The sequence below is a fragment of the Pezoporus flaviventris genome, unplaced genomic scaffold (assembly GCF_033815535.1).
Source record: "Pezoporus flaviventris isolate CSIRO_AGI_PZ_B2104156 unplaced genomic scaffold, CSIRO_AGI_Pfla_v1 ptg000007l, whole genome shotgun sequence".
In the NCBI taxonomy this organism is placed as follows: Eukaryota; Metazoa; Chordata; class Aves; order Psittaciformes; family Psittacidae; genus Pezoporus; species Pezoporus flaviventris.
This window is the reverse complement of record NW_026892555.1, coordinates 11,183,427-11,211,410: the sequence shown is the minus strand read 5'-3', so window position 1 is coordinate 11,211,410 and position 27,984 is coordinate 11,183,427. Positions and strand designations below refer to the sequence as shown.

Here is a 27,984-nt window from a genome sequence, read left to right as displayed (position 1 = left end):
GGAACTGATGTGTGCAGGCGGTTCCGGGGGGCGTAACGCGGAAGCGGCGGGCGGGCGGCGGGCAGTACGGCCCTGGGCCGGAGCGCCTCCCGGCGGCGGGGCCGGGGCTGCTCGCCATGAACATCGACGTGGAGTTCCACATTCGGCACAACTACCCCTGGGGCCGGCTGCCGGCCAGCGTCAAGCAGGTGCGGGCCTGGCAGGGTCCGGGCTGCCGAGTGCCCCGCACGGGGAAGGGGAGGGCGGGAGGGTGCCGGGCGCGGTGCCAGGCGAGGTGTGGACTCAGCCCTGAGTGCCCCGGGGTGCCGGCGTGGCGGGGACGTGTGTGGCTGTGGGGAGAGCGAGAACATGGGGCGGGAGTGGGGAGAGGGGAGCGTGAGGAGGGTGCGGGAAGTACGTGTGGAGGGGGGGCACGGGGGTGCGCGGCCCTTTAGGGAGAGCATCTGTATGTGTGGTGTATGTAGGGAGAACGGGGTATGGGAGAGGTGTGGGGTGTGTATGTGGGGATAAACGCGTGTGTTCGGGGGCTCTGAGGAGAGGGGTCGTAGGGGTGCTTTGGAGGTTCTGTGGGCAGAGGGACATGGGGGGTGGGTTCTCTCTCACCCTGTGAAGACCCAAGACCCGCTGAGGCGGGTGTCCCTCAGCAACCCCAGTGGTGAAAGCTGGCCCAGGACAGGTGTCAGCTTTGGCCTGTGCAGCCTTTACTGTGTTTCGTAGCTTGGGAACTGTTGCAGTGAGTGGCTTGCGAAAGAGGAAACCTCATGAAATGTTGATTTGCTGGGTTTAATAGGCCTCTGATAGCAGAAGGGAGGTATTGTGTCAAGTTGAGAGGAGGTGCTCATCTCCAAAGTCTTACGCTGCTTGAAAGCAGATGTTGTTAAACAGCTCCTGCGTGTGCACAAAGGATGAGTAGTGGCTGCAGGCCCAGAGTAGCTGAATTCCTTGAGTTTCAGATCCCAGGTGCTGTAAGAGGGGCGTGAATGATGATTTCTCTCTACCTGCTCAGCTGAGTGCCGTCCTGTTGGCTGTGTGATGCGGGATAGCAAATATACCAGTATTTAATGTGTTATCTACTTTAATGTAAGCTCTGGAATGCTGCTTAATTTTGTGTTAGAATAGTCTGTATTATATTTGCACTTCAGGTGAATATTTGGATCCCTCTTTGAATATTTAATCAATTGGACCCTGCCTGTGATATTGGCTGTTTCTTTTCAAATACCCCATCCTTCAGTATGCGTGCAACTTGTTTATCACATATATACAGTAAAGTACCTTTTTATACAAGGTTCTTTTTTAACATGAGCATCATGAGGGAGCCAGGAAAGGGGACCCCCCCCACCCGAACCCAGATCACTTGCTGCAGATGCAGAGTAGAAGAGTAATATGAAGAATTTTAAGGGAGCAGTTTTTTAAATAAGGCATTCAAAGCATGGGCCAAAGTTCTCTTTTTTATCTTCTGTCATGGTATTCAAGTAATGTGCTGTGCTTACGCCTTGATCTTGTGACCTAAGATCACTTGATGGCCCTACTTGGGTTAAGCTATAACTTGCGCTGTTTCATTATTTGTTTTTTACATTATAGGCTGCTTAGGTACAGCAGTTGAAGCTTTACCTGTCATTTACCATGCTTGGTTTATTCTACACCACTGGGTTTCTTCAAGGCTGCAAGATGCTGAATGCTTGATGAAATGCTTGAAGCTTCATGTTTTCTAAACCATTTTATTTGAGAATTAGGTGCTTCCTTTTTCTCTTAGAGTGGTACTAGTAAAAAAAAAAAAATCTAAAGGTGGTTGCTTAAGTCTGCATCCTGTGCAGAGAGAGCATTTTAAAGATACTTTTGACCTCATACAGAGACTAAAGATACCGTAACTGCCGAACTGGGGGACTGCCTTGAGTAATGACAGCTGCCTGCTTATGTTTGCTCACAAGCCACTCTGCAGTGGTTTGGCTAAAAGAGATTTTGTGTGTGTCAGCTAAAATGCCTTTATGTTTTCAAGGGTCTTGGAAACTCTCAGAGGGAATATGAAAGGCAGGTCGTACTCTACAGCATCCGCAATCAGTTACGATACAGGAATAACTTAGGTGAGTAAAGAAGCTAAGTAACTTCTAATTGCTACTCAGTTCTTCTGTGTGGAAGCCTCTTTATTGTCAACCTGCAAGAACTAGCTCTAAACAAAGTTCCTTCCTTCCTTCCCTGAAAATAAATACTTTTAAATGATAAAACATCAAGAAGAGTCTTGACTTTTGAGTACATTTGGCAGCTTTTCTAGCAATGCAGTCTGTAAGTTTGCTGAGTTGACGGATGAACTGAAGTCCTTCTGTAGTTATGCTGCCCTTTTCCAAGGAATTAAGAGATGTTACGAGAGGATTTAACTAATAAAATAAAGCCTATCACTAGATGAGATGCACACACTGGCCCTGACTTGCGTGAGCTATTGGCTATGAGTTGTTTGCAGACTTTCAGTTCAGGTTTTACTGACTGCATTCTTTTGTCTTCCCAAAGATAGATAATAGTTTCACTAATTAAAAGATAATTTTCTACAGCCTGCACGAGTTGTGTCTCAATGGGCTGCTTTGTGATAACCTGTAAGATAAATCTGCTCTCTTCTAATGTCGTCCTAAAAGGCTCTGGGAGTACTTGTATGTAGAAGTCCTTGGATAATGAATGGCCTCCACCAGTCCTTTATTTTGTTCTTAACTTTCTGTCAGTTGCCATTATACTAGTTGTAATCTTTTCATTGTAACACTGGTTTTGTTTGGGTAATTTTTTTCATTTAACATTATAGAACAGTATAACTCTTCTTTTTTTTTGCATCCCCTTGTAGTTAAGCATGTCAAGAAAGATGAACGCAAATATTATGAGGATCTGTTAAAATACAGTCGAGATCATCTCATGTTGTACCCTTATCATTTGTCTGACATCATGGTAAAAGGTCTGAGGGTAACACCATTTTCCTATTACACGGGCATAATGGAGGTGAGTACAGAACTGTGTTCTTTTCTTTCTTAGAGATATTGGTAATGGCCCAGTAATGCGTATGAGGCAGCGTCATGTAGTTTGGTTGGTTTTAGGTGGGGTCTGCTAATAAATAAGGAAAGAGTAAGGAAGGCTTCTAGAGAACTGCTTATGACTGCAGTTTTATTTCCCCTTCTGCCCCCATGAGCCTTTCAAGAGCTGGACTTTGTCGTGTGGAGCTGGGGTGGGACTTACTCTGGCATCTGTCTTTCTCTTTTGGTGTTTGAGATTTGTGACTCTTTACTTCAAACTGTAAAAGAAATATTTCATTCTATTAGATTAATGAAACAAAGAGAATTACCGTTTTTAAAACCCACCACATTTGAATGGTTATTTTCTTTTGTGTCCTTTTTCAAAAAGACACTTAACCATGTTAGAAGCTTTTTCAAAAACTGGAAGCGCATCCTTTTGTTAAGAGAACAAAGATGGTTCTGTTTTCTGCCAGTGCTCTGGCAACCTTCTTCTATTGTCATTGGATATCAGAAGTGGTTTTTTGTATCTTGTGTACAGTGATTGCAGGCATAATGGCTTACTTGTTAGTTTGCTCTGTTACTACTTTTAGCAATTCCACATGCTGGTTTTTGTGTAAAGACAGATGCAGTATTATGTTTATTCTTTCAGTCAGTATTTTTTTAAAAGCTTGAACAGAAGTCTCATTTTTTTTTATGAGACATTTACACAATAAGTTAATGATTACTCAAGTAATTGGCAAGTTTGATAAGGTAACTGACTTTAATAGATTTGGTGTAATTTCGTTTTGTTCTTAAAAGGCAGGCAGACTGCTGGACCTGCTTTTCTGAAATGATAACTTTCTTGATGCTGCAGCTAATTTTTCTTGGATTTTTTTTTTAGGATATAATGAACAGTGAAAAAAGCTATGATTCATTACCCAACTTCACTGCTGCTGACTGTAAGTATTCTCTAGTTGCATTACTAGTTGCATCCACTGAGTTGGAAATAAGGAGCTTCTGAAAACAGATTTGTTGACATCTGTTTGCTTGAACAGAAGCATGTGAACAAAGGTGCAAAAGCATTTAACTAAGGATATTAAGGAGCGTGTGCTCTCCATACTGAGTTCCATCCATATGGTCAGTGCTGGAACTGGGCTACTGTGAGTGCAGGCAGGCAAAACCTTGTGCAGCTTCTGGCCTTGCTTGTATTGCATTCATGTTTGCTTGTACTTCTGGGATGAAAGTCTTACTCGCTCTTGTGTGTCAGCAAGCTGAGCTGCTGGTTGTTCCCTAGTGTGTTTTCTGGCATATGTTGGGCAGAAAGCTTTAGCAAGCCAGTGAAAGGCTGTTGATGCTGCTGTGAATTAGGGTCAGTGAGGATTGAAGGATGATGTACCAGGAAAGAGAGAGAAGAGAATTTGGTATTTTATGACACTTCTGGATGTCCCAGATGTTTTATTGTGTTTTGTGGGTATGGGGTAGGGAGATTAGGAAAGAAAAAAACATTGAACCTGGTGGAGCAGAACACAGTAAGAGCAGTAGCCTACTGCTAAATCTTAGCAAAATGCAGACTGCTGGCTTAGGAACGGTGTTAATCAAATCTGTCTCTTAGAAGTTATTTATAGCTAAAGACTTAATTCCTCACCTTTGGTATGAATTTATAAAGTTCTCTTTAAGGACAGTGTACAGTCAGATGAGGAGTAGTCTGCAGCTCCTGAAAACAGTTTTGTGTGTGGTTTTGTTGGATTTTTTGTTTGTTTTTATTTTTAAAGGATCTTGTCAGTTAACTGTTCCTCGTTTGCCTCTATGTAATGTTCATACTGGAGAAACAGATAAGGGAAAACTTTACATCAGTGCAACGTAAGTTGTTGGAAATCTAGCGTTACTCAGGAGTATGGAGAAGGGAAAGGCTTCCCTGGTTTTTGTTTGTGGTTGTCCCCACCCTCCTCCTGCTCACAATGCTGTTATTTTAGCAGCAGCTATATGTTAGTAACTATGGTGTAATAAAGTTAATCATCTTTATTAACATTTCATCATAAAAACTAGTGTCAAACTAGAAGGTTGGAGTTAAAACTGAGAATATGGGTTTAAACTAAGAAGTAGCTTACTAGTATCTGTTCATAGTTCCTTAATGGTTGAAAGCTAGAGATTATGGAATTAAATTTTGATTGAATTTAACTCAGCTGTATTTTAATCATTTTCCTTAGAAGCTTATGTGGCCTTTTATGCTCTAATTCTTAGTTTAGAGTTCTGATCCAGTGTATGGTATGAGCTTTGTAAGGGGGAATTAAAAATTACTGAACAAAATCTGGTGCAATTTTAGTCCTGTTGATTTGAAGCATAGTGTAGGAGAGAAAAGGGTTGGATTATGCCCTGCTACCCTGTCGCTTGAGTGATACAGGATTGTTTTCTTTAATCTGTACAGAGTAAATGAATGGGGGGGGATTCTTGTTTTAGATGCATATGGTTCTCTGTCAAATTCAGTTAGAACTGAATTGAGCTACTATAACTATCCTTTTAGTTTGTGAAGAAAAAGTAATTAAAAATATTATTACAGAAGTAGTCTGATTCTTTGAAGAATGTTTTATGTACCTTAAACCTGTCTTAAAAGAAATAAAATCTTATTTTTCAGGTCTAAGACTTCTTGGTATAGGAAGAAATCAGTATATAGATCTAATGAACCAATGTAGGTCTTCAAAAGTAAGTTTAATTTCCCCTCCATTTCCTTCACCCTTTTCCCCCTCCCATGTTATTTCATAGGAAGTGAAGAATGGAATAATTTCATGGGCCTGGTTAGTTTAGTAATGTGGCATATTGTGGTGTTAATTGTATTATGTTTCCTGTTATGTTTATGTTAAAAAAGAGCTTTATAATTTAAAGTCAAAGTATACTAAAGAAAAAGATGCTCACTGCTAAGTGTGTGTTTGTTTGGGGGTTTGTTTATTTGATGTTTTTAAGCTTATACTTTTAGAGCTATATTTACTCTATGGCACCAGATAACTAATATCTCCTGGCCAGTATAAACATGGTAAATGATACTGGTTGTGGAAGAAATACTCCTTGTTTCTATGGGTACGGTTGAGATCAGAGTTTATTCTGGGATAGTCCTCTGTAAATTTCTATAGCATGTATGTTTTTCTCTAAGACAACAGTAAGGAGTCTGAACAGGCATTGCTGCATGTGAACAGCACATGTGGAAACCACTGCAATGACTGTTGATAGAAATAGACGCTTCAGTTCACAACAGTTTCCTCCTTCAGGAAGCTCTTGCTCTTTCAGTAACTTCACAGTGCTCCTTCAAACAAAAGTATGAAAAATATGAAGTTGATAGAGTGAACCAAAAAGTAATGGCTGTACAATGGAAAAGAAGTTGTTCAGGTCTATAAATAATATTCTCCATTTTTGTCTTTCTTGGAGTGACATTTACTCTATCTTTTTTTTAGCACTATGCTTATTGAGACTGTGTGGTACTTTGTCCTTAGAAGTAAATAAAATATGTTCCTAAAATTCTTGGGTGTGTAAGATCCTTGAATATCTTTAAGATCCCTCATTTGTATAATTTGTTTGCTGTGCTCTCTAACCTGTTCACATTAAAAAATATTATGAACATTAAATTAATTAAATTAAATTTGGACTTGATCCTAATGGATATCGGGGCTTTTAAATAGTGACATATACAATATGGATGAAAATATGGGTTTATGGGAAGACTTAACAGTATCAGATGTAGGTGATTTTTTTCCTTCCCACTTTCATGTGATTTGAGAGAGGAGAGAAATTTTGACTAAATGACAAAGCTAATAGTGTTTGTATGAGTCCAGGCTGTGAATATAAGGTACTTAAAATAGGATGTTTATAAAAATAAACTTATATAAAGGTGAATGTCTGTCTGCACACGTGAAGTGCTCTTTATTACTATCTCAAATGGACTGTACCACTGCAGAAATTTTTCAGAAGGAAAACTGCTCATGATCTGTTACCTGTGAAACCTGTGGAGATCACTATAGAAGCATGGTGGGTCGTGCAGTCTGGCTACATCACTGAGGATGACATCAAGGTATTTCAGTATGGATAGCATCTCTAATTTCGATTCAATACTGATAGCCCCTGAAAACAGGGGCTTCCTTATGTGTAGAATACACAAAGATTACGGTTCAGGTTTATAACAAATCTTAGGGAAACAGAGATTAGAGCTCATGGAAATTGTGATATTTTCTTTGTTGACATATTCTGCCTTTCCCTCCTTTGTATTTTCTGTGCTGTGTACCATGCTTTGGTGGTTTTGTGTCAACCAATGTGTGGTAACTAGTATGTGTGGTAATGTGCTTTGTAGGGAACAAGCAACAAAATGTGTTTTCTTAAATTAGTATTTAAGCCCCAGTAGCTCAGTTTTGACTGAATCTTGTATAATTAGAATCTGAATTAGTGCACTTTATATGTTTTCATTGTTTCTACTCCTTGTGTCTCTTTTCATTGTTTGCACATGAAAAACTTGTGAGCTGACTTAATGTTTCAATCTCACTCAACTTCCATTTTCATAGCTTCTTTTTATGGTTAGCTAGTCATCTGATCTGAATTTAATTCCTTTTCTGCAAGTCTTTTGTTTAGATTGGACCATTTAAAGCAGTAATGAAAGTTTTTTTTTTGGCTACTATTTGGAATATCTTAGGCAGTGGCTACTTACTTTCTGGCATCTGGTCAACCCAGAGTAGTTAACGTGAAGCACATTACTTAGATAGTGTAATGGACCTTTTCCTGGAATGGTTCCAGTTGTATGACTGAAGAATCAGTTTGGAAGTTTTAAAGAGCAGACCTATTATACTGTGGACTTCACTTGCCAAATACCTGTTCAGTTAAGTACAGTTCCTTGAACACGCATAATTGTGTGTGGGGACAAGAGTAAAATATGTCAAGACTTTAACAGGAGCCACAGTGAATTCTTCAGTGCAAATATTTTTATTAACAATATAGGTTACTTGCTATATTCTTATATTACTTATGACTGATTTGAGGCTGACATGTTTGAGGTTTTTTATGAGCTGTATTAAGTAAGTTGCATAGACTCATTTCTACTAAAGACTGACATGCTTTCTTTTACTTAGATTTGTACTACGTCAGAGAAGTCTGCTATTGATAAGATAATTGATTCAGGTCCTCAGCTTGCTGGTGCATTAGACTTCAATGTAGTTCACAGTAAGTTTTTAATGAACATTCCTTTTCTGTTCGGAGATCTTGCTTGCTTAGTAAATTCTGAGAGAAGTGTCTGAAAACTAGGAATAAAAGGAAGTTTAACCATAACAAGTGCAAGGTCCTACACCTGGGTCAGAGCAATCCCAGGCACAGCTACAGGTCGGGCAGAGAAGAGATTCAGAGCAGCTCTGCGGAGAAAGACTTGGGGGTGTTGGTTGATGAGAAAATGAACATGAGCTGGCAGTTTGCGCTTGCAGCCCAGAAAGCCAACTGTATCCTGGGCTGCATCAAAAGGAGTGTGACCAGCAGGTCGAAGGAGGTGATCCTGCTCCTCTACTCTGCTCTTGTGAGACCTCACCTGGAGTGTTGTGTGCAGTTCTGGTATCCTCAACATAAAAAGGACATGGAACTGTTGGAACAAGTTCAGAGAAGGGCCACGAGGATGATCAGGGGACTGGAGCACCTCCTGTATGAAGACAGGCTGAGAAAGTTGGGGCTGTTCAGCCTGGAGAAGAGAAGGCTGTGTGGAGACCTCATAGCAGCCTTCCAGTATCTGAAGGGGGCCTATAGGGATGCTGGGGATGGACTCTTCATTAGGGACTGTAGTGATAGGACAAGGGGTAATGGGTTAAAACTTCAACAGGGGAAGTTTAGATTGGGTATGAGGAGGAAATTCTTTCCTGTTAGGGTGGTGAGGCACTGAAATAGGTTGCCCAGGGAGGTTGTGAGTGCTCCATCCCTGGCAGTGTTCAAGACCAGGTTGGACAGAGCCTTGGGTGATACGGTTTAGCGTAAGGTGTCCCTGCCCATGGCAGGGGTGTTGGAACTAGATGATCTTAAGGTCCTTTCCAACCCTGAGTGTTCTATGATTCTATGAAGTGTAGACAGGTGAAGCATAAGAGGAGGTAGAGGAAAATAAAAGCTTGTGTGGACTGCAGTCTAGATCTTGTGAATGATTTAACAGTGAGCCATTAGCAGCTGTTGCTCTGTTATTGTTTGATTCAACAAGTTCTTTCATTATAAACTGTCAGTAAAGACTGTGGGGGAGAAGGATGTAGATGAGGACAAGAGAAACTAAATTAAAAATGTCAGAGTTGGTAATTCGGGGTGGTAAAACTTCACTCCTTTCTTTTTGAAGGAGAGTTTTTGTGACTTTTGTACTGTTTGAACACCATAAAAGTGGGGTTTAAATCTGAGAGACTGTCTTGTTTCTCAGACTGCAGCTGCTACTGAAGAATGATGTGCATACGTCTGCTCGTTTCAGTGTAATTCAGGTATTAGATACAGGCAGATCATTAGGCAAGGGGGTACAGATTCGCTGACAGACTTCTTGAGGAGCCTGTCGGTAAATTTGGCTTGCTATAAGCAGTCAAACCTGTGCACTGAAGTTTGCCTATGAAATTGAGGGACAGTTCCACTCCCTGTTACTGAAGTAGGACAGAACAAAACAAAAACCCCAAACCAAAGAGAAGGTATGTGAAATTCTAGCTCTGGGGTGCATCTGAAATAGTATAGGGCTTCAGAAAATTTGGATTCTGAAAGATCATAAAGTGTTTTCTCTCTGCATGGCCTGGTGTTACTTGTGGAAAGGGTTACAGCTTTTATTTAGTAGGTTTAGAAGGATCTAACATACCTGTTTACCCTAACTCTTGGGTAGAAAAGCAATGTATATAATATTAATGTAAAGGACTGCCAGTAGGGTGGGATTCGATGGGGAAAGAGGACTGCTTAGTGCAAACTATGATGCCATCAGTACATTTCGTGTGCAGTGAGTAAGGATTTATGAGCTATGAGAGCTGAACCTGAAGGAGAGGCAGTGAAAAGCACCCTCAGCATGCTGATGGCTAATAATGTCATCCTGATCCATTATTACAGCTGGTATGTTGGTACACATCAGTTTGCATAGCTGATATATGTCACTGCCTGTGCTGAACAGCAGCTAAATCAAAATCCAAGTTAGTGTAGGTTTAATGTAGGTATTTTATTTAAGATTTGATTTGGGGTAGTAATTTTATTAGAGAAATTGTAGATATATACACACATGCTATAGCTGGGGTGAGCTGTGTGTATATTAACCACCCTGGCAATGCTACTTCAGGTATTTAGTAACCCTTCACCTGAGGGTAGTTGGTGCACTTCGTTCCTGCTGTGATGTACATGTCATAGATGGAGTGATCTTGGGTAATGCCAAATAAACCACTGATGACAAGTTCAGCTTATTTTATACTGTGTAATTTAGCTTTCTGGTTTATTACTAAAGCTTTTACAGACCTTAGGCTCTAAAGAAAACCATGCTGAAATGTTTTGTGCTTTCTTAAAAGCTTCTTCCTGGTTTACCTACACAGCATAACTCAGTTGTGATGCTTTGTGCTCAAATCAATGTCATGGGGAAAGTGTAATCTTAAAATCTGCCATATTATTGTACTTTTTCTATGCAAAGTTCATCTCTATCTGCTGCAGCTTTTCTGATGCCTTGTGCTGAAGTGCACCAGAGCTAATTTTGGAATAACATAAAAAAGCCTTCTGGTGAAGATGTGAGGGAAACACATGTGAGGACCATCAGTACTAATGTGATTTAGTTTGTATCCATGCAACGAAGTATCCGAGTTCCAGCCTAAGTTAGGGAAGAACCAAAACATAGCCAGCATCCTCAGCTGACAAAACTAATTGAGGATAAAAAAAAACCACTTGCCAGTACAGTGGTGGTGATGGAAATTTAATATTTGGTCAGTGCTGCATTCATCTTTGTCAAATGTTTGCTGCTTTGATCATTCTACTGTGCTGACCTTAAGTACTTGTAGAAGTCCAAGTGTACTGCATCAGACTGCAAGTAAAGAACTGTGGTTTAGGGTGACACCTGATTAATATTAGATGTGGTTTATTGATCCATGCCTTGCAAGGTAATACTCCACTGTGGAGGGGAAATTAGGAAAAGTTTCTTCAAATTGTGAATTGGCTGATGGGAAAGGCTCCTTTGTATCATTGATACTCTGGAAAATGTTGTTTTCTAAAATGTCATGCTTTTTTTTTTTTTATATAAAGGTTTGTATAACAAAGGATTTATTTACCTTGATGTACCAATATCTGATGACAGCTGTATAGCAGGTAAGTAAATATTTAACGGTATTATACCAGTGTTTCCTTGGTTTCATGTTGGTTATCCTGTAGTTCTCTTGTGTGTGGATAAGTTTGCTTAAACAAAACATAAGAGTTATGACATTTTTTTCCTGACTAAATGTTTTCAACCCTATTAAAACATTGCTTTGATTGTATATAGGATTTTTTTCAACTTGAATTCTTAGGTTATTTGGTATACATGTTTAGGTAAGATGAGATTCTTTTAAAGAGTTATGGCATGAATTAGGAAGTACCCTCCTATGTGTCTGTAATGAAAAGGAAAAATGGCATAGAAAAAATAGTTGCCTTATCAAAAGGATGTGGGGTCTTGAATCCTATTTTCTAGACAGTTGCAATGTTTTTACAGGAATCAGTTCCATCCTTCATGGTCTTGTGACCTCAGTTATAGTTGTGGGCTGTGTCTGTGGACTATGTAGGAGCTTAAACTAGCACAGCATGTGGCTGCCCATTAAACTACTCATTATGCTATGCTAGGTCTCAGGGGCTTCTGAATTCAGTATAATCTGCAAAGGCATAAATCATTTAGAACCTGGTCATGCAGAAGCACCTGTCATTGCTGTAGTGGGGATCAGTTAAGTGAAAGTCTTCAAAATACAAGAGACTTACTGCTTAGATAATAGCTTTGGGAGTCTCAGCTCAGGAGTGTGTGGTAAAGGTGGGTTATTTTGTGTCCAGCTTCAGTCAGAGCCATGATTTAATCTCCATTCACATTACAAAATCATTTCACTGACTGATGACTGGAAATGATCTGTAGTGGATGAGCTGGAGACTGCAAGACTATGATGTGAGGTAGAGTGGCTCTTTAGGAAAACATATTGAAATTATTACTCAAGGATTGGGAGAACTTTAAACACCATGTATACTATCTTTAGGCTTTTATTCTTTATGACTGGTAAATCCTCAAAATTATGGGTACTGTGAAAACCAAATAAGCATAAACTTATTTTCTGGTTTCATGTGGTTTCAGTTTAATAAGGAAAGTTACCAGATCGTAATTTTGCAAGTAATTCTTTTTAGTGCCACCACTTGAAGGTTTTGTGATGAACAGAGTGCAAGGTGACTACTTTGAAACGCTCCTGTACAAGATATTTGTTTCAATAGATGAACACACTAATGTGGCAGAGGTAAGTAAAAACCTGTGTCGGGGAGATAGGAGTATTTGAAAGGGCTCAAAGCGTATTGCTGCAAATACTTAAGGCAGAGAGGTGGATCAATATCAAGTGATTTTATCTAGAGGTATTGCCAGGCTTAAGATCCTACCTGTTTATTTTGAATGTAACTAACAGTGCTTCAGGCTCAAAGTGCTGCCTTCAATTCAATGAATCAATTCATCAGCTGGAATGAATTCATACAGTGGTCACCAATGTAGAGTATGTTATATAACCTACAACTGGAACAGAATCTGCTTTAATAGTATGCGGTAAAGGAGATAACTAATTTTTTTCCTTAGCAGTGAAAACATGCAGGGTGATGGCTTAAAGTAGGAATGTAACTTTTGCATAAGTACTTCTGAAAACATTTCTCGTACTAAAATCATATAAGTACTTATTCTCAAAACTTGGTGAATACGCACCTGAAAAATACCTATTGAATATATCCCTGATTTTTTTCTTCTTTAACTGTCTTCTGATGTACATAGTTCACCCAGAAAACATACAGTGGAAGATAACCTCATATTTCTTTTGCATGCTTTCAAGTGGCACAATCATAGTATAGAATAGCATCATAGAATCATTGGAAAAGACCTTCAAGGTAATCAAGTTATACCATTACCCCAGGACTGCCTTTATCCCCTTTTTTCACTGCTTTCAATGAAGACAAAATTGCTCCTACCAGTATAGGCTGGGTTTAAAAATAAAGAAGACCAACAAACAGATGCCAAAGCCCCCAAGTGGTAAATTGCCATGCATTGTTAATACTCTTGTTAATTCATCTTTCTATTTTATTTCTTTTGTAGCTTGCAAACGTCTTGGAGATTGACTTATCTTTAGTAAAGGTACGTGTGTATAATGTATTTGTTGAACTCGGTATGGAAAGTTCAGTATTGTGCAACCTGGTTTCATCTTGCAGATCCTGATTACATGTATGTGTGTTTCTGCAGAATGCTGTCTCCATGTATTGTCGGTTGGGCTTTGCTCATAAAAAAGGCCAAGTAATAAATCTGGATAATCTTCATCCATCATGGAAGAATGTTCCTTCAGTAAACAGATTGAAGTAAGTGAACAATTACAAGAATACTTGATCCTCTTTTTATTAATCTGATGATAAGGGATAATAATTTAGCCTGTATATTCAATGGGCTATTTTTGTGGCTGTCACTTAGTGCTGCCTTGTTGATTGTTTGTTTTTTTTTTTTTAATGCCTAATTGCTTACTTTTCAAGCAAACAAGTGTATGTTTGCTTTAAACTTCTGGGGCCAGAAATAGCAGCTGTTACTACAGAAACAGTGTCTCTTGGCACTGCTGTCAGTGAATATGTACCTGAAGTTTGCTTGCTTGCTGTCAAGTACCATTACAGTTCTGTTATAGACACTCATATATATATATATGTTTATCTATAGTAAATCTTGGGAAAGTGATGTTAATACCAATCAACAAAGGGTTCTCCAAGTTGAAGTGCCAAGCTGCATTAATTAAGAATTGTCAGGAACTTCTAGTTTTATACCTATTAAGCCATTTAAAATGACATCTATGCCTGAGTTTTCTTTAATGTTAATTCAGACTGTGAGACTGAAGTGAATTAGTTGTTTGTTTTTGTTGTTTTTTTTTCCCCATTGGATTTTTCTTCACCTGTGGTGTTCTGATTTTCTCAGATCTCTCTTTTTCAAAATCTGGTATTTTCAAACCCCCAAATAAAGTTTTCTGCTGAAGCTAAAGCAGGCCTCTGAGGGACATTGAGCTTGACTGATTTAGGGCTTAGAAGTATTGAAAGGCATGGATGAGGTATGCCTATGCATGGACTACTAGCACGGAAGGCAGAGATACTTCTCCAGTGCTACAGTGACCGATAGATGTGGATTTTAATTCACATTAATAGGAGTACTTTGGACCCTCAAAAGATGCTGCTTTCATGGGACAGTGGGGAAAACAGAAGTCCTATACAGGAAGCTGGGTCATCAGCCACAGATACAGATACCAACAGTCAAGATGATCCAGGTTAGCACTATCAGTAAATTTTAATACATTAGGATCAATTATTTTGAGACTTTTAGAGTGCCATAGGCTGTAAAGTGGTCTAGAAATGAGTAAAACAGATTGTGTAGATCCTTTTTTCATATGGAATATACAGTGGGGGCGGTGGTGTCTACAACGTGTTTAAAATCCTTAAGCCAGATAGCTTTTTTTTTTTTGTGAAGATGAGGCTGATCTATATTATAGATATCAATTGATGCAAAGATACCAACTTCTGAACTAAGTAAATCAGTGGCTTAGCAGTGATAAGGGAATTCTGTTCTACTCAGTATGGCAGTAACTTTTCCCCCTTGTTTCTTTAAGTGAGTTAAACTTGATGATTGTATTTAAAATAGAACAAATGTGATCATGTATTTTCTTTTTGTTCTCTATTAGCTGAAACAGCCAGCGTGAGCAGCCTGAATCTGTCTATTGGACACACAAAGCGTATTGCCTTCCTGTTTGATTCTACTCTCACTGCCTTTTTAATGATGGGAAATCTTTCACCAGTATGTCAAAGTTCTTCAATGTTTTATGCCAAGAGTAAATATGTAAAGCTCTAAAATACTTTGACTTCAGTATAATACAGCTGTAATTATTTAAAAAAAACCTTCTGGGTTTTTTGTTGTTAAGAAATGTTTTTTGCTTAATAAAACTTCTACTTGCTCATTCTATTCTCAAAGAAGTGAGACAGTTTTGTTGTTCCAGAACTTGAAAAGTCATGCAGTCACGATGTTTGAAGTTGGGAAACTGTCAGATGAGAGTCTTGACAGCTTCTTGGTGGAGTTGGAAAAGGTAATCTGTTACATGTTTGACAAAATGCTTTTTCAGCAGTTGAGGTGTTAAATGGCCCTCAAAACCCCAGTGTCTTCATGGTTTAAACCTGCTTATTTAGCAATACAATGGTAAGAGCAAGCACCTTATCATATCGAGCCTAAGTGGTTCAGTTAAAGTGTTTCTGATTCACAGCATTTATATGTCTACGGACTATACAGGGACACTTCATGCATCTGCGTAAATATGGTGATTCTGATGGGCAAAGTTGAGTTCACGATCTACATTTGTCCAATGTATCTATACATACCTGCATTAGGGCTTGCTAAGTGGAAATCACTTTTTTTTCTAGTAAGGTGTTAATATTTCCAAAAGCCTGCACATCATTTTTGTAGGAAAATTTGGCCATTATGTCCTGGAATGTTTAACCTATCTACCTTTTAAAGATAGTTCCAGAAGGACAACTAGAGAATTATGTAGGAGGACTGCTATTAATTGCTGTATCATTTTATACCAGTCAGGATGACTGGACATTTAAGTCCTTTTACCTAAACTCTTGAGTTGTGGTTCTGATTTATAGATACTGTCTTAGTGTACTTTTTGACTGCCATGGTCAAGACTCATTTTTGATTTAATGGTTGCTGTAGATCACTGTTGCATTTAAGCTTCAGGGTTTTTACTCAATTACAAAGCTTTACAATTATCATTTGTTATTGTCATTAGTCTTTCCTGTTGTGTAATTGATGCTTGTGGAAACAACCTGCCATTTTTGTGCATTTGTTTTCATTTCTTGTTTAGGTTCAAAGCACAGGTGAAGGAGAAGCACAGCGGTACTTCGATCATGCACTAACACTGAGAAACACAATCCTTTTTTTGAGGCATAATAAAGACCTAGTGTCACAAGCTATGCAGCCTGATCAGCCCAGTAACGGTACAGTGAATGCCTGAGGAAATCCTTTTAAGTTTGCTTGCTTATCTGCTGTGGACTCAGCTTTGTGATTAAGCTGCTATTTCAGAAAGCAATCTGTATCCTACAAGTTTAAGAATATTTTAGAGCCAAAACGTCACTTTTTCATCATCCTTTGAACCTGCATTCTTGGGGTTTGCCTATTGAATGACAGATGTGGTTGGCAAAGCTTGGACTTAAGATCTAATGCAACAGATTAAAGCATAATGATGGCAAGAGAAGCTGAACTTGGGGAAGAGATTGGTTTCAAATCGTGCTTCTGAAAGCCATATAAAGGAATCATTGTTTATTCAGGATTGTTCTGTCACAGAAACATTTTTCAAGTCATGAAAGAGAGGGTAGTCTTCTAATGAGCATTGATTTCTTTTGATTTTCAAATCTTACCTTGCTTCCTCAGTATCTCTGTGCTTATTTCTTGGCATCAGTTCATTCCGGAGGAGCAAACTGCAGTTCTGTGCCAGGCAATCCAGTATGACTTAAATTGCTAAAATGATGTACAGATTTATTAAAATTCATTCCAATCATTTAAAACTTGTAGAAAATATTGTATTCATGGCTTAGAGGAGAATGGAAAATCTGAAATCATAGGTTGGGTTGTATGTTCCACTTTAAGTGATGATTTAATAATCTTACATTTTCGCATAGGTTTTCCCTTGGACCTCTTACGATGTGAGAGTTTGCTTGGCTTGGATCCAGCTACCTGCAGCAGGGTTCTCAACAAAAACTATACTCTGCTGGTTTCCATGGCACCACTCACCAATGAAATTCGACCTATCAGCAGTTGTACACCTCAGGTGAAAAAATACTGGGGTTTTCCCCTCCTGGTGTCTAGAAATACACTGTCTTCATAGCTTTGTTTTGGATACATGTAACTGATATTCCTTTTAAAGTGATGCAGTTATTGACAAGTAGAATAGTATTGCAGTTCACAAAAAAAAAAATAAGTGTTTAGTGAGGGAAAATTGGACTATTTAGTAAATTAAATGTAATTTATTGACTTTACTTGATAAATTGTTAAGGAAAGGGATTTTGTTCTTGAATTTACATTTGTCGAAATACCTTACTTGCACCTTTCTGTAGAGTCTTACAGTACTGAGCTAACCACCTAGATTATCATCAATAGCAGAGTAATGGATTTGAACTCCTGTGCTGACAAGCTAGATTTATATTTATTTAAAACTGTTGATTCTGAAATTATATCTGTGCATATAACAGTTGCAATATTAAGTTCTTTCTAATTTCTTGAATAATCTCTTTAGCATATTGGACCTGCAATACCAGAAGTTAGTTCAGTTTGGTTCAAACTGTATATTTACCACATAACTGGACAAGGACCACCCTCTCTGTTGCTCTCTAAAGGAACACGTCTTCGAAAGCTTCCAGACATCTTTCAGGTAGTGTATGTGTGGATTTATTCTCCCTCCCTTCTCCAGACACTTCAAAGATAGGTTGTATACTATTTAGGGGTAAAGAATGAAGTCAGGTGTACAGTTCATTGTAGGTGATGTACCTTTTCTAGAAGCAAATATTGTGTAGTATTTTGGTTTGTTTTCTACGTTTTGAAAAAAGAATGCTCCCTTGTCACAATGTGAGTCCAGTGTATTTGGTGCTACCCCCTTCAATTTTAGTGTAAAATGTGGTACTGCAGTCACTGTGAATTTAATCAGTGCAAGTGATTGCCTGAAAGACTTCAGATGCTACCTTGTCTCATTCTCTCTCTAAGATGCTAATAAGGACAAATTTGCCACAGAGAAATACTGCTGGGTATTGTGTATGCTAGTTAAATCTATGTGGAAGTGGCTGTGGCAACTTACAAACTTGCCTGAACCAAAAATCATTGCATCTATTGACTTTGATTTGAAAGGCTGGAGACACTTGGCAGTGTTGGGGTTTGGTTTGGAATTGGTAAAATAATATTGTTCAAATATACAGTTGCAGAGAGGCCTCCACAGTTTTCACCTTATGATTCTGAGTAAAGACTTGAGGAGCTAAATACATTAAAATGGTTTGGAGACCTTCAGCAGTCATCTCTGGCTCTAGGATTTGTAGATTATTTTCCATTCCTCATACCTTTCACGTGGCCATTCCCTTTCCAGTTTCAAACATTTTATCGTTACCTCTAAGATTCACTTTAAGATAACATAGGATTAAATGGATCAAGGCTTCTAAGCAGTAAGGCCATTGGTGATGAGCTTGATTCAAACCTTAGTCTGTCATTAACTTAAACTACCAGTAGATGTATGGAGGGTGCAGTTTTATTCATAAAAATCATTGTGTGGTAGCCTTGGAAAACTTCAGTACTGCTTGAATCTGTGTCCTAATAGCTGAGATTTTCTTGTACTAGATGATCTCACATTCTGCACTATCACAAACTTACTGGAGCTTTTTTCCTCTGTGTGCATATGTGAATGCTTCTCTCCTATTGCTGTTTTGCAGTGTCCTCTTAAGGAACTGTCAAGACATTTCTAGAAATCTTACGGAGATGCAGGGGAATTGAAAACTGAGAAACTAGGGTTTCCAGTCCTTCCCCCTTGGATAGGTATTTTGGGGATCGATACATCATTGTTCTTCATAGACACTGTTACTTTATCTAGTTTATATTTTGCTTTTGAATTTGTGGGATGTTTTTCATCTCCTGTCTGCTAGGAGGCTGCCATAATGGCCATGCAGCTCTACAGGAATGGGTGGGAGATGTCTCCTGTTCAAAATAGCATCTTAACTTTGAGGTTGGCAAACTTCTGTCTTTACCAGGAATATGCACATGAGTGATCCTTGGTACAAAGTATTACACTATGGAGTTGTAGTTACTTGTGGTAACAAATTACAACAGTAGGATAATGCCTAACTTCTCAGTGTTTTACTTTATGTGCTTGGATAGTCCGTTACTGGTGTAAATACTCTTAATTTCTCTCTTCTAGGCTTATGATCGCTTACTAATAACATCTTGGGGTCATGACCCAGGAGTAGTTCCTACTTCAAACGTGCTCACAATGTTGAATGATGCTTTAACGCATTCAGCTGTTCTTATTCAGGTACAGTGTGCTCTGTGTAAGTGATGAAAACATGCATGATTTTTTCAGTTAACCTGTTACGTGGTATAAGAGACGTCGGACAATGTAGGAGAGGTGCACTTTTGCCAAGAGCTGAAAAATATGTTCAACTTCTGTAGCCAGTACTGCTATGATTCAGTGGTGGTGAAGACATGGGGTTTGAACTGAATGAGTATTATGTGTGCGGTATACAGGCAAACAGAATGGAGTTTTGCTACCTAAAAATGAGGTGTGGATTTATAAGAGTAGGAATATAGGAAACTGGAATAAAAGTGTAGAGCTCACAAGCTTTTTAGACAGCAGTGGCGTAAGGTAACTGGGAGTATGAACTGTTTATTCAAGAAACACACTTTTTCAGACTGCTTAGTATTTAGCTCTTATGGTAAAGTATGAATAAAACATGCCCCATAGATTGTGTTTGTCTGTTTGAAAGAAGCTTTAAAATAGCTTTGTCTTCTGTTTCTTCTATTCAGCTCAAGTCTCAGAATTAACCATACAAGTAAATAGGTGTTTAATATTGTAAGAAACATAAAATTACACATTCTCAAAGGCCCACTTGTAACTGGAGCAAAGAAGTTGCTCCTCTTTACTGAAGTTTAGCTTCATTGTGTTTACTCCCATGTATTTTATTTAATGACATATTTCAGCTAACTGAAATGCATAAACTGCTCAGAACTTTAATGTATAAATATCTCTATCTGTTCATTTGCTTCAAGGTCACTGTTAGTCCTTTAAAGGGAGCATAAGTAGAGGTAAGCTAAGCTGATGAGTATATCTTTCTGCTTCTAATTTAATTTCTTTATGTTCAGGGGCATGGCATGCATGGAATGGGAGAAACAGTGCACATACCTTTCCCATTTGATGAAGCCGAGCAGCAGGGAGGTAATTGACTGTCTTTAATGTGAGCCCTATGCCACCATATTTAACTTTCTTGCACATTTAATACAGATTTTAATACAGATTTTCTTGCACGTCAAGTTAGATAAGAAAATTGAAAGACTATTTAAATTGTTAAGTCTGCTTTGAGCTTACACATAGTCTTTTCCTTTGTATCTTACCTGTCCTAATTAGAATGTGTTTTCTGGCCTGTCTTCTTTCTTAGCACAGATGTAAAGAAGTAAGTCCCACAAACACCTCTGGATCTTTCTTTGGGCACACTTGCTTATTAACTACCATATTTACTAACTGAATAAATAATAGAATGTATGGAAGATTTTAGCATCTCTTTAAGTGTAAGACTGATGAGATCAAAACTGAACAAACAATCTTGATTAGCAGCACTGGGAACTATTACAGAAAGGTTTTCCCTGAGATTTTGCTAGCTAAGCTCTTCCATTTCTCTGCCTACCTCAAATGATTTTGAAAGGCAGGAATTAACATACTCTGAAATACTATTGATGAGTAGGATACAAGATTTGCATAGTTGAGGCCGTAGCCTTCCCAACTGAGGACTATCATAAAAGTATGCATTGCCAGATATGAAATCTAGTTATTTAAGCTGTCACATAGAAGAACCTGGGCCAAATAGAAATAAAGTTAACTTCCTAATCTAGTTTTTATTAGGTTCAAAATGAGTTACTTTTATATTCACTCTCTCTGGGATGTTTGTTTTCTTGCAACTTGATGCTAAGTGAAAAATCTTGAAGGCAGAATCTAAGTTCTAGCATGAACAACTCAATGTTGAAGCTCCTTGTTAACCTCTAACACTGTATTCTGATTCTAGGAATTTCAGATACATGGAACATGTATCTTGTATTGAATTGTCCAGCTGTTTCAGTGCCAGTATTTTATGCCAATCTGATTCCTAGCTGAAGCTTGCCATCTCTGCTGTCTATATGTGTTTGTGTGTGAGAGAGAGTCTTTTGTTTGCATTTTTTTTGTTCTCCTTTGCTCTTTTACTGTACTGTAAAATACTGACTATTGTTTGGTGTGGGAAGACTGTTATTATCTGTTATCCCAGACCTCCCAATGTGATCGCTAAAATGGAATACGACAAGGGAGAAGAGTTCAGATAAGAAACTTAGTCTGGCCTAGAGATGAACTGTAAGGTTATGGAAGAGGCTTCTCATAAAGTAAGCTGGAATATGTGTTGTTTTCTGCTAGACTTCTCTCGTGTGAACATGGGCATTCATACAGCTTTAAAAATGCTGAGAAACAAAGTAGACCTGCAGCACTTTTGTGGCTATGTCACTATGCTGAATCCTTCAAGTCGGCATGCTAACAGGAAGCTGAGCGATGCTTCTGACGGAAGAGGTTGGTAACCAATAATGGTCATTTCTGACTGTGTTCCCTTAATTTTGCTTACAGTCACTTTTGCAAAGGATAAAATTCCTTGATTTGGAACTCTACAAAATACTATCCAACACAGGAAATCGTTTCGCATGCAAATCTATTGGCAGTAGGTTTATTATTCTTTGTGACTAGCTAAGAAATAGCAGATACTGACAAATCCTTGGATTAGAACAGTCAAAAGAAGAAAAAAAGAATAATTTCAGAGTTGTGTCATTGTTACAGGCGAGAACTTAATCTTCATAAGTGTGTTTGGGATCCCTAGTGACTAAGCCCTAAAATGAGTCAGGACATATGTATCTGTATATCCCCTCCTCCAGTTTTATAGCTGTCTGGTCATTAGGCAAAGTTTTTGTCATGTTCCTTACATCCACTGGTGACTAAATTTATGTTAATGTAAGAATTACTTCACCTTTAGGAGAGGCTGACCTAGCATCAGGATCTGATGTAAATGGGAGTACAGAATCATTTGAGATGGTAATAGAAGAAATGGATTCTGCAGTCAAGCAAAGCATTGAAGGTAATAAGATGGCGGATGGTTTGTACTAAACATTTTCAGTCCATTTAGATATATTGGTTTTAAGGATCTGAACACATGATTTTTGATTATTGTCTGGGACAAGTGCCACGCTTCCTCCTCGAATTCATTTTCCTTAAATCTGTGAGCAGTTGTAAATGTACTGTCTTAAAAAGAATGAACCATCCAGTGGATTCTGATCTAACTGATTCTGGGGTCAATATTCTTCCTTTGTCTTTTCTTCAAATTTGGTTGTCTCTTGGTTTACTTCCTGTAGTACCCACAACAGAACTGGAATGGGTTCCCCTGGAATTATGCTTTGGCATTCCGCTCTTCAGTTCCGAGTTGAATCAGAAGGTCTGCAGAAAAATTGCCACTCATGGATTATGTAGAAAGGAGAGGTGAGCTGTGATTTATCAGCTATTGTTTTAACAGGTTGTATGTGTTATGTCCAGAGGTTGTGCAAAAAATAATACCTACAGCTCAATGACTGTAATAGAACTGAGCCAAGATCAGGAAATGAAAGTAAGTTTGGGTATCTTCCTGCTCATTTACCCTTCCTAGCACCGGCTTGCTAGGGGTGGGGATAAGAGGGAAGCTTACTTGTAATGCTTTGATGTAAAATGCATTTAGCTCTTGTAGGAATTTCCTTACTATTGGCATCCTATTTGCCCAGTTTAGTCATTGCTTATGGTCATGCTATCTTATGCTTTTTACTGTAGCTTTTCTTTATGAAGGATTACTTTTTCAATAATGGGATTTTGTGGTTTATTTGTTGTTTGGGTTGTTGTTTTTCTTTCCTTTCCCTAGGGCATAGCTCTAGGGAACAAAAATAAGGTCGCTTGAAAACATGGCTTAAGCATTTTATTATAGTAGTTGACCTGCTTTTTAAGTGTGTCACTAATCTGTTGCTCATGCCATGTTACCATACTTTCCTAGGTAAGCATGAGACATGATAAATTCTAATATATTAATGTTTTATGTAAAATAGCATTTTTCAATTGCAATAGTTTTACTTTAGTGTGGTGCTAATGGTAGGGAAAATAGCATTTAGCTGACTAGACTCAAGAACAGATAAGTTAAGCACCTTTTCAGTGATGACGATATTATCAAGCTTTCTGTGTGAAGCTTTTAGCTTTGTCATGTGATATTGGGTACTATTAGAGTTACTTGTAAGCAAGTTACTGTAGTGCTACTAATAAAAATTTGTGCACCTTAGACATAACTTCTTTTTTGTTTTTGACAGCCTTCAGAAACTCTTACATTCCAGTAGAAAACTGTCTCTTCAGGTCCTTAATTTTGTTCATTCATTCCAGGTAAGGAACAATAATCCAGATGTAAATCATTCTATATAGTCTGTCATCCCTTTTTGCCCTCCTACTTGCCATTCTTGTTTGTACGGAAACATGCATGGTTTGGTTTTACTTTTTCTTTACATGGTAATTCTGTAACAGCACTATCAATGTCAAATGCTACTGGTAGTGAAAAGTGAGTGCTTCCCTGTCCTTTTTCTAGCCTTATTTAATACTTCTCTCTTCTGTGGTTGCTTCTTACGTGTAGTTACTTTCACTGCACAGCACAATTGTTCTTCACGCCTCCTGTTGTAACACAGCCTCCTCTGCTGGTTACTTGGTTGCTTCTTAGATATGTTAGGGAGACTTACTGCAAACCATGGATATTCTGATCTTTTGAGATTTTTACCTGCATCTCAAGTCAATGCTGGTCCTGTAGGAAAAAATAATATCCATTAATGTGTATTTCATTTAAGTTACTTTTTTCACTTACTCTAAGATCCTCTAGAGCTTGGTGTTGAATGAGCATAAATATGAAAAGTTGCATATTCTGAGAGGATGTTTCTAAGAGCAGGGAATAGTGATTTTGTGTAGCAAGTAAGTAGAAATGCCTGGTCTGTAGCCTGCTACAGTTAGCATGGAAGTTTAAGCTAGCAAAGCATGTCCACATGTAGCATGGAATCTGCTTAGCTGCTTATGTCTTACAGTACTTTTCTCTGAAACTGTCTTTACGGAAAGGAAAGGAACTTGCAAGTTACTTAACCAGGTAGTGTTATGGATGGGGTCATCCTGAAACTGCCTCCTTATGAGAATGTTGGAGATTTCCAGTAGGTTTGAAGCCTTGAAACCATCTGTCAGTCTCAAGTGGCTCCTGTTCTAATCTCTCAGATCTTTTCTCTGAGATGCACTTTTATTGCTGATGATCATAGGAAGAAATAAAAGGTGTTGAAATGATTTTTAAATGGAGAAAACCAAACTTCTGGGAAATAAAACTACTCTAAATATGGTCAAGTCAGTGCCTCCAAATACATGTATACCTCTTGTCACAGTATGGGATAAACAGCAGTACGATAGTTGTCCTGAAGATTTTATCTTTGCATTCATTTTGCTAGGTCTTTCCTGCACTTTTAAGCTTCAGGCTTCCCTGAAGGTTTCTTGGAAGCCAAATAATGTATGCAGAGATGCAGGTGAGGCGGCTGTATGCTTATTTCATACTTCCCTTTGTTTATTCTCTTTTTTACTTCCATAATGATTTGGTATTTATTGGATTAAAGTAACACACTTCAGAAACAGTAAGTGTATTTGTGGATTAGATCAGCCTGTTATATTCGACGTGTTAAATCCTTCATTGTTTGTCTTGCTTTTAAGACACTATTTTTTTTTTCTTCCTTTTTCTTTTAGGAAGGTATTTCAGCACTGGATCAGCTCCATGATGCTGGTGCTTCAAGCTCTCTTTTGCAGCCTATTTCTGCAGATATGGGTGTTCCACTTCCTGCCAAGAATCTCATGTTCAAAGAAGGCGTATTATCCGAATGGAACGGATGGTCCCCTTCCTCAGTCTTTTTCAACCACACCTAAGGAACAGGTCAAGTAGGGGTTCTCATGCATTGATCACTAAATGCCTTTCTTCTATTAAGATTAATTCCTAGTGCCAACCACTAAGAAGTGTACTGCTGCTGCAGCATAACCCGTGTAAAAGTAGTGTTACAAAAATGTGTTGTGTTGCAGTATTGGGGAAGTGCTTAAAACTGTCTAGAACTTGTTACTCATTACTGCATATCTTGCTGCAACAGAGAGCTTTTTAGCTGTCAGCACTATTTTTATCTTGAGACAATCTTTCTTTTATAACTAAACATGCCCTTTCTAGGCTTTCTGATGATTGTTAAATTTCTATGCTGTCACCACAAAATTGCAATAGTAGTTTTCTATGTTCATTATTCAGACATAAATTCTGTTTAGTTTTGTACTGTATTACTGAAGATCTTTCTGTATAAAGGTAAGAGATTCAGCTCTTCCTCTGAAAGCTCAGTGATACCAACTGTTTAAAACAAAATATCATGGTGATATGGGGCATTAAGAATTGTTGAATTCTGTAGTTCAGCTTAACACTGGGGCCTTGGCAGATCAGTACAATGCAAAAATTGGATGCTTGCAGGAGGCTGAGTTAGTGCAGACTCAAAGGCCTGCTGATGATTTAAGGCCACTTTGAAGACGAGTGGTGCACTTTCACCTCTGGCAGAATTTGGAGGTACAGAAGTATGGAAGGGCTGAAGTGGCTGGCTGTGCTCATGGGGTACTTCATGATAAGGGATTCATCTTGTTCTTTGTATAAAACCAGGAGTGACTGAGATTTGATCCCACTGGGAGTTAGTCCCTTATTGTTATTTGAAGCTGGTGATGATTGCTGTGGGAAAACTGATATTGTAAGTTGAGTTTAAGGTAGATAACTAGATCTGTCCTGTTGATTAATGTTCATAAGAACAGAGCTCTTGATTTTTCATGATAGTCATTAGTAAAAGAAGATGACAGCAGAGAATGTGTAGGCAGAGACTTCTCTGAATCTGTTTTCCTTGAACCATGAGCTGCTGCTGCTGACAAACATTAACAGTGAGCTGTTTCATTTAAAATCACACTCTGGCTCTATTTGTATGGGGTGATTTTATGTAGCATGATTTCACTTTGTTTATGTTAGGCATTAAAAACTTTCTGCCTGCTTAAAAAGAATCTCCCATTTAGCACACAAAGAGAAGAGATGTAAAATGTTAAGACTCTTAACCCAGCTGTCTAAAGAACTCTGCCAACTCTTCTTTACTGGAACTGCCTTGTTTTAAATAGTCATCATTAAAAATGAGACTTGACTATCTTGTCGTCACAAGCCTACAGTATGTGATGGACCAAGAATCTGTGGCACAGATGATGGTGGACGTCAGCAAGGAGAAAAATGGCAACATTTTGATTTGTATCTTTTTCTGCGTGGCTGTAAGAAAAAACATGACAGAAGTTTGCAAAGGACAAACATACCACCACAGGATAATGCAATGACTTCAGTTACAACTGTGAAAATCCCATTCTTCCTTTTTACCTATGCTTTATATACATTCCTAAAGTGTAAGTGTAGGACTTGGGCTTTAAGAAACTGGATCTGTAGTACTTAAGTTTGCTCAGTGCTGCTTTCTTACATCTGTCGTGTTTTTGTATTTTACCAACAGCAGCTGAACTTGGTATTCTGCATATATAATGGAGCTAGATTATCTATATAAAGTCGATCATTTACACTACAGTGACTTTTGTACTGGATGTGCATATTCTCCATAGCATTTTTTCTAAGTTGCCTTATTTCCTTCAAGAGAAATTTAAAGAGGAATTGGATGTCAATCTGCTAGAAATGCCAGAGGAAACATTTACTATGAGAATTGTTATGTGGAGGTTAAGCTAATATCTAAGCACAGTAGAGGAACTAAGCAGTAGGTGATGTCTTACACTTTAAGTACTGTAGATATTACTTTAAGTGCTACAGTGAGCTGCAGTAGATGAGCTAGTTTGCTGTATAGTATCAAATTTTGCTACACACTGTCTGTACTGGTATGTAAAGTGATGACAGTGCAACTTGTATGGAAGTTTGAAAATAGATGAAAATTTCTCATTCTCACTGCATATTCTTCAGTGTTACTAAGTGAAGGATACCCTTTGTTATTAGGTTGTCTAAAGTCAAGTTTCTAAATAAAAATAGCCTGCTCTTCAGAGTTGTTAAATACCCATCATTTTACAGTTACTGGTGAGAATGCCAGATACATTACAGTTTCTTAGAACTGAAGCCACTCTAATTTCAGTGTCAACACTAGCTTAGGATCTTGTTCAAGTCTGTATATCTGAAGTTTACTGAACAGATTGCAACCAAAGAAGCCCATAAAATACCTGAAACTCAACTACAGCGCCAGTGCTTGGGATGGTCCAGAGGCTTTACTCCAAGTATGTGACTTTTGTTTTAAATATGGTGTAAAAAATAAGATCTCAAAGATCTTCATACCAAAAGAATCTATTTTATATTGTATTGCAAATAAAGACAAATTAAATCAATTTCTTTTCTTCAGGTAGTTTTATTGACAGTCATGAAAATCACATGCATTGCGTACTGTAAAGCTGTTTGAAGTTTGTCTTCAGTGAGGTTTTTAGCTTGCATAAGAGATGTTGGCTTTGTGCTCTGGCACAACCCAAGTAGTGTTCAGTCTAGATGCATATACCTAAAGATATTCAGAAGCCAACTAGAAAGTGTTATGTTTGTTTTCAGGTTTTTTGATCATGACATTACTTCACAGTTCTTTTTTCTTTTGTTGTTCTCAAATCTTTCTTTGCTTCCTTGTTCAGTGTTCCAGATGGTTTGTATTTGTATGATGATTTTAAAGTACAGCTGTAACTGAACACAGTTGTGCTCTTCCAGTGTGACATTGTTAATACTATACATTGAACTGTACAAAGTCAGTGTTCAATTAAATTATTGGCACATGTAACAAATGTTTACAAATAAATTGTGGTGTAGGTTAAACCATGTGCAGAATCCTTCACATGCAGCAGTTTTCTTCTTGGGCATGGTTTTAAAATGCCACTCTCTCACTGTAGTGCTCAAGACTACT

At 38.3% G+C, this 27,984-nt stretch overlaps 1 protein-coding gene across 2 annotated transcripts; it reads left to right on the top strand.

The window, feature by feature from the left end:
* Nucleotides 1-19: 19 nt before the first annotated feature.
* FAM91A1 (family with sequence similarity 91 member A1) lies at nucleotides 20-27,897 on the top strand. Of its 2 annotated transcripts, XM_061447735.1 has the most exons (24): nucleotides 20-188; nucleotides 1,997-2,081; nucleotides 2,825-2,976; nucleotides 3,868-3,925; nucleotides 5,599-5,666; nucleotides 6,910-7,023; nucleotides 8,069-8,159; nucleotides 11,199-11,261; nucleotides 12,312-12,418; nucleotides 13,252-13,290; nucleotides 13,396-13,508; nucleotides 14,331-14,449; nucleotides 14,861-14,973; nucleotides 15,173-15,259; nucleotides 16,037-16,169; nucleotides 16,851-16,999; nucleotides 17,465-17,599; nucleotides 19,124-19,237; nucleotides 20,065-20,137; nucleotides 21,359-21,508; nucleotides 21,963-22,064; nucleotides 22,339-22,462; nucleotides 23,308-23,377; nucleotides 24,755-27,897. In XM_061447735.1, exons 1-24 carry the CDS (start codon nucleotides 117-119, stop codon nucleotides 24,929-24,931), a joined length of 2,508 nt encoding a protein of 835 aa, XP_061303719.1. In that variant the 5' UTR covers nucleotides 20-116; the 3' UTR covers nucleotides 24,932-27,897. The 2 variants fall into 2 exon arrangements, with proteins under 2 accessions (XP_061303719.1, XP_061303720.1); XM_061447736.1 differs by lacking the exons at nucleotides 20-188; nucleotides 1,997-2,081; nucleotides 2,825-2,976 and adding an exon at nucleotides 3,540-3,543 and having other exon boundaries at nucleotides 3,866-3,925.
* Nucleotides 27,898-27,984: the final 87 nt, after the last annotated feature.

Excerpts from the sequence above, each read along its gene's own strand:
- FAM91A1 (XM_061447735.1), top strand. The coding sequence starts at position 117 with ATGAACATCGACGTGGAGTTCCACATTCGGCACAACTACCCCTGGGGC. Across the intron at positions 2,082-2,824 it reads ACGATACAGGAATAACTTAG|TTAAGCATGTCAAGAAAGAT; the intron begins GTGAGTAAAGAA and ends ATCCCCTTGTAG. Across the intron at positions 13,509-14,330 it reads CCTTCAGTAAACAGATTGAA|GAGTACTTTGGACCCTCAAA; the intron begins GTAAGTGAACAA and ends TCACATTAATAG.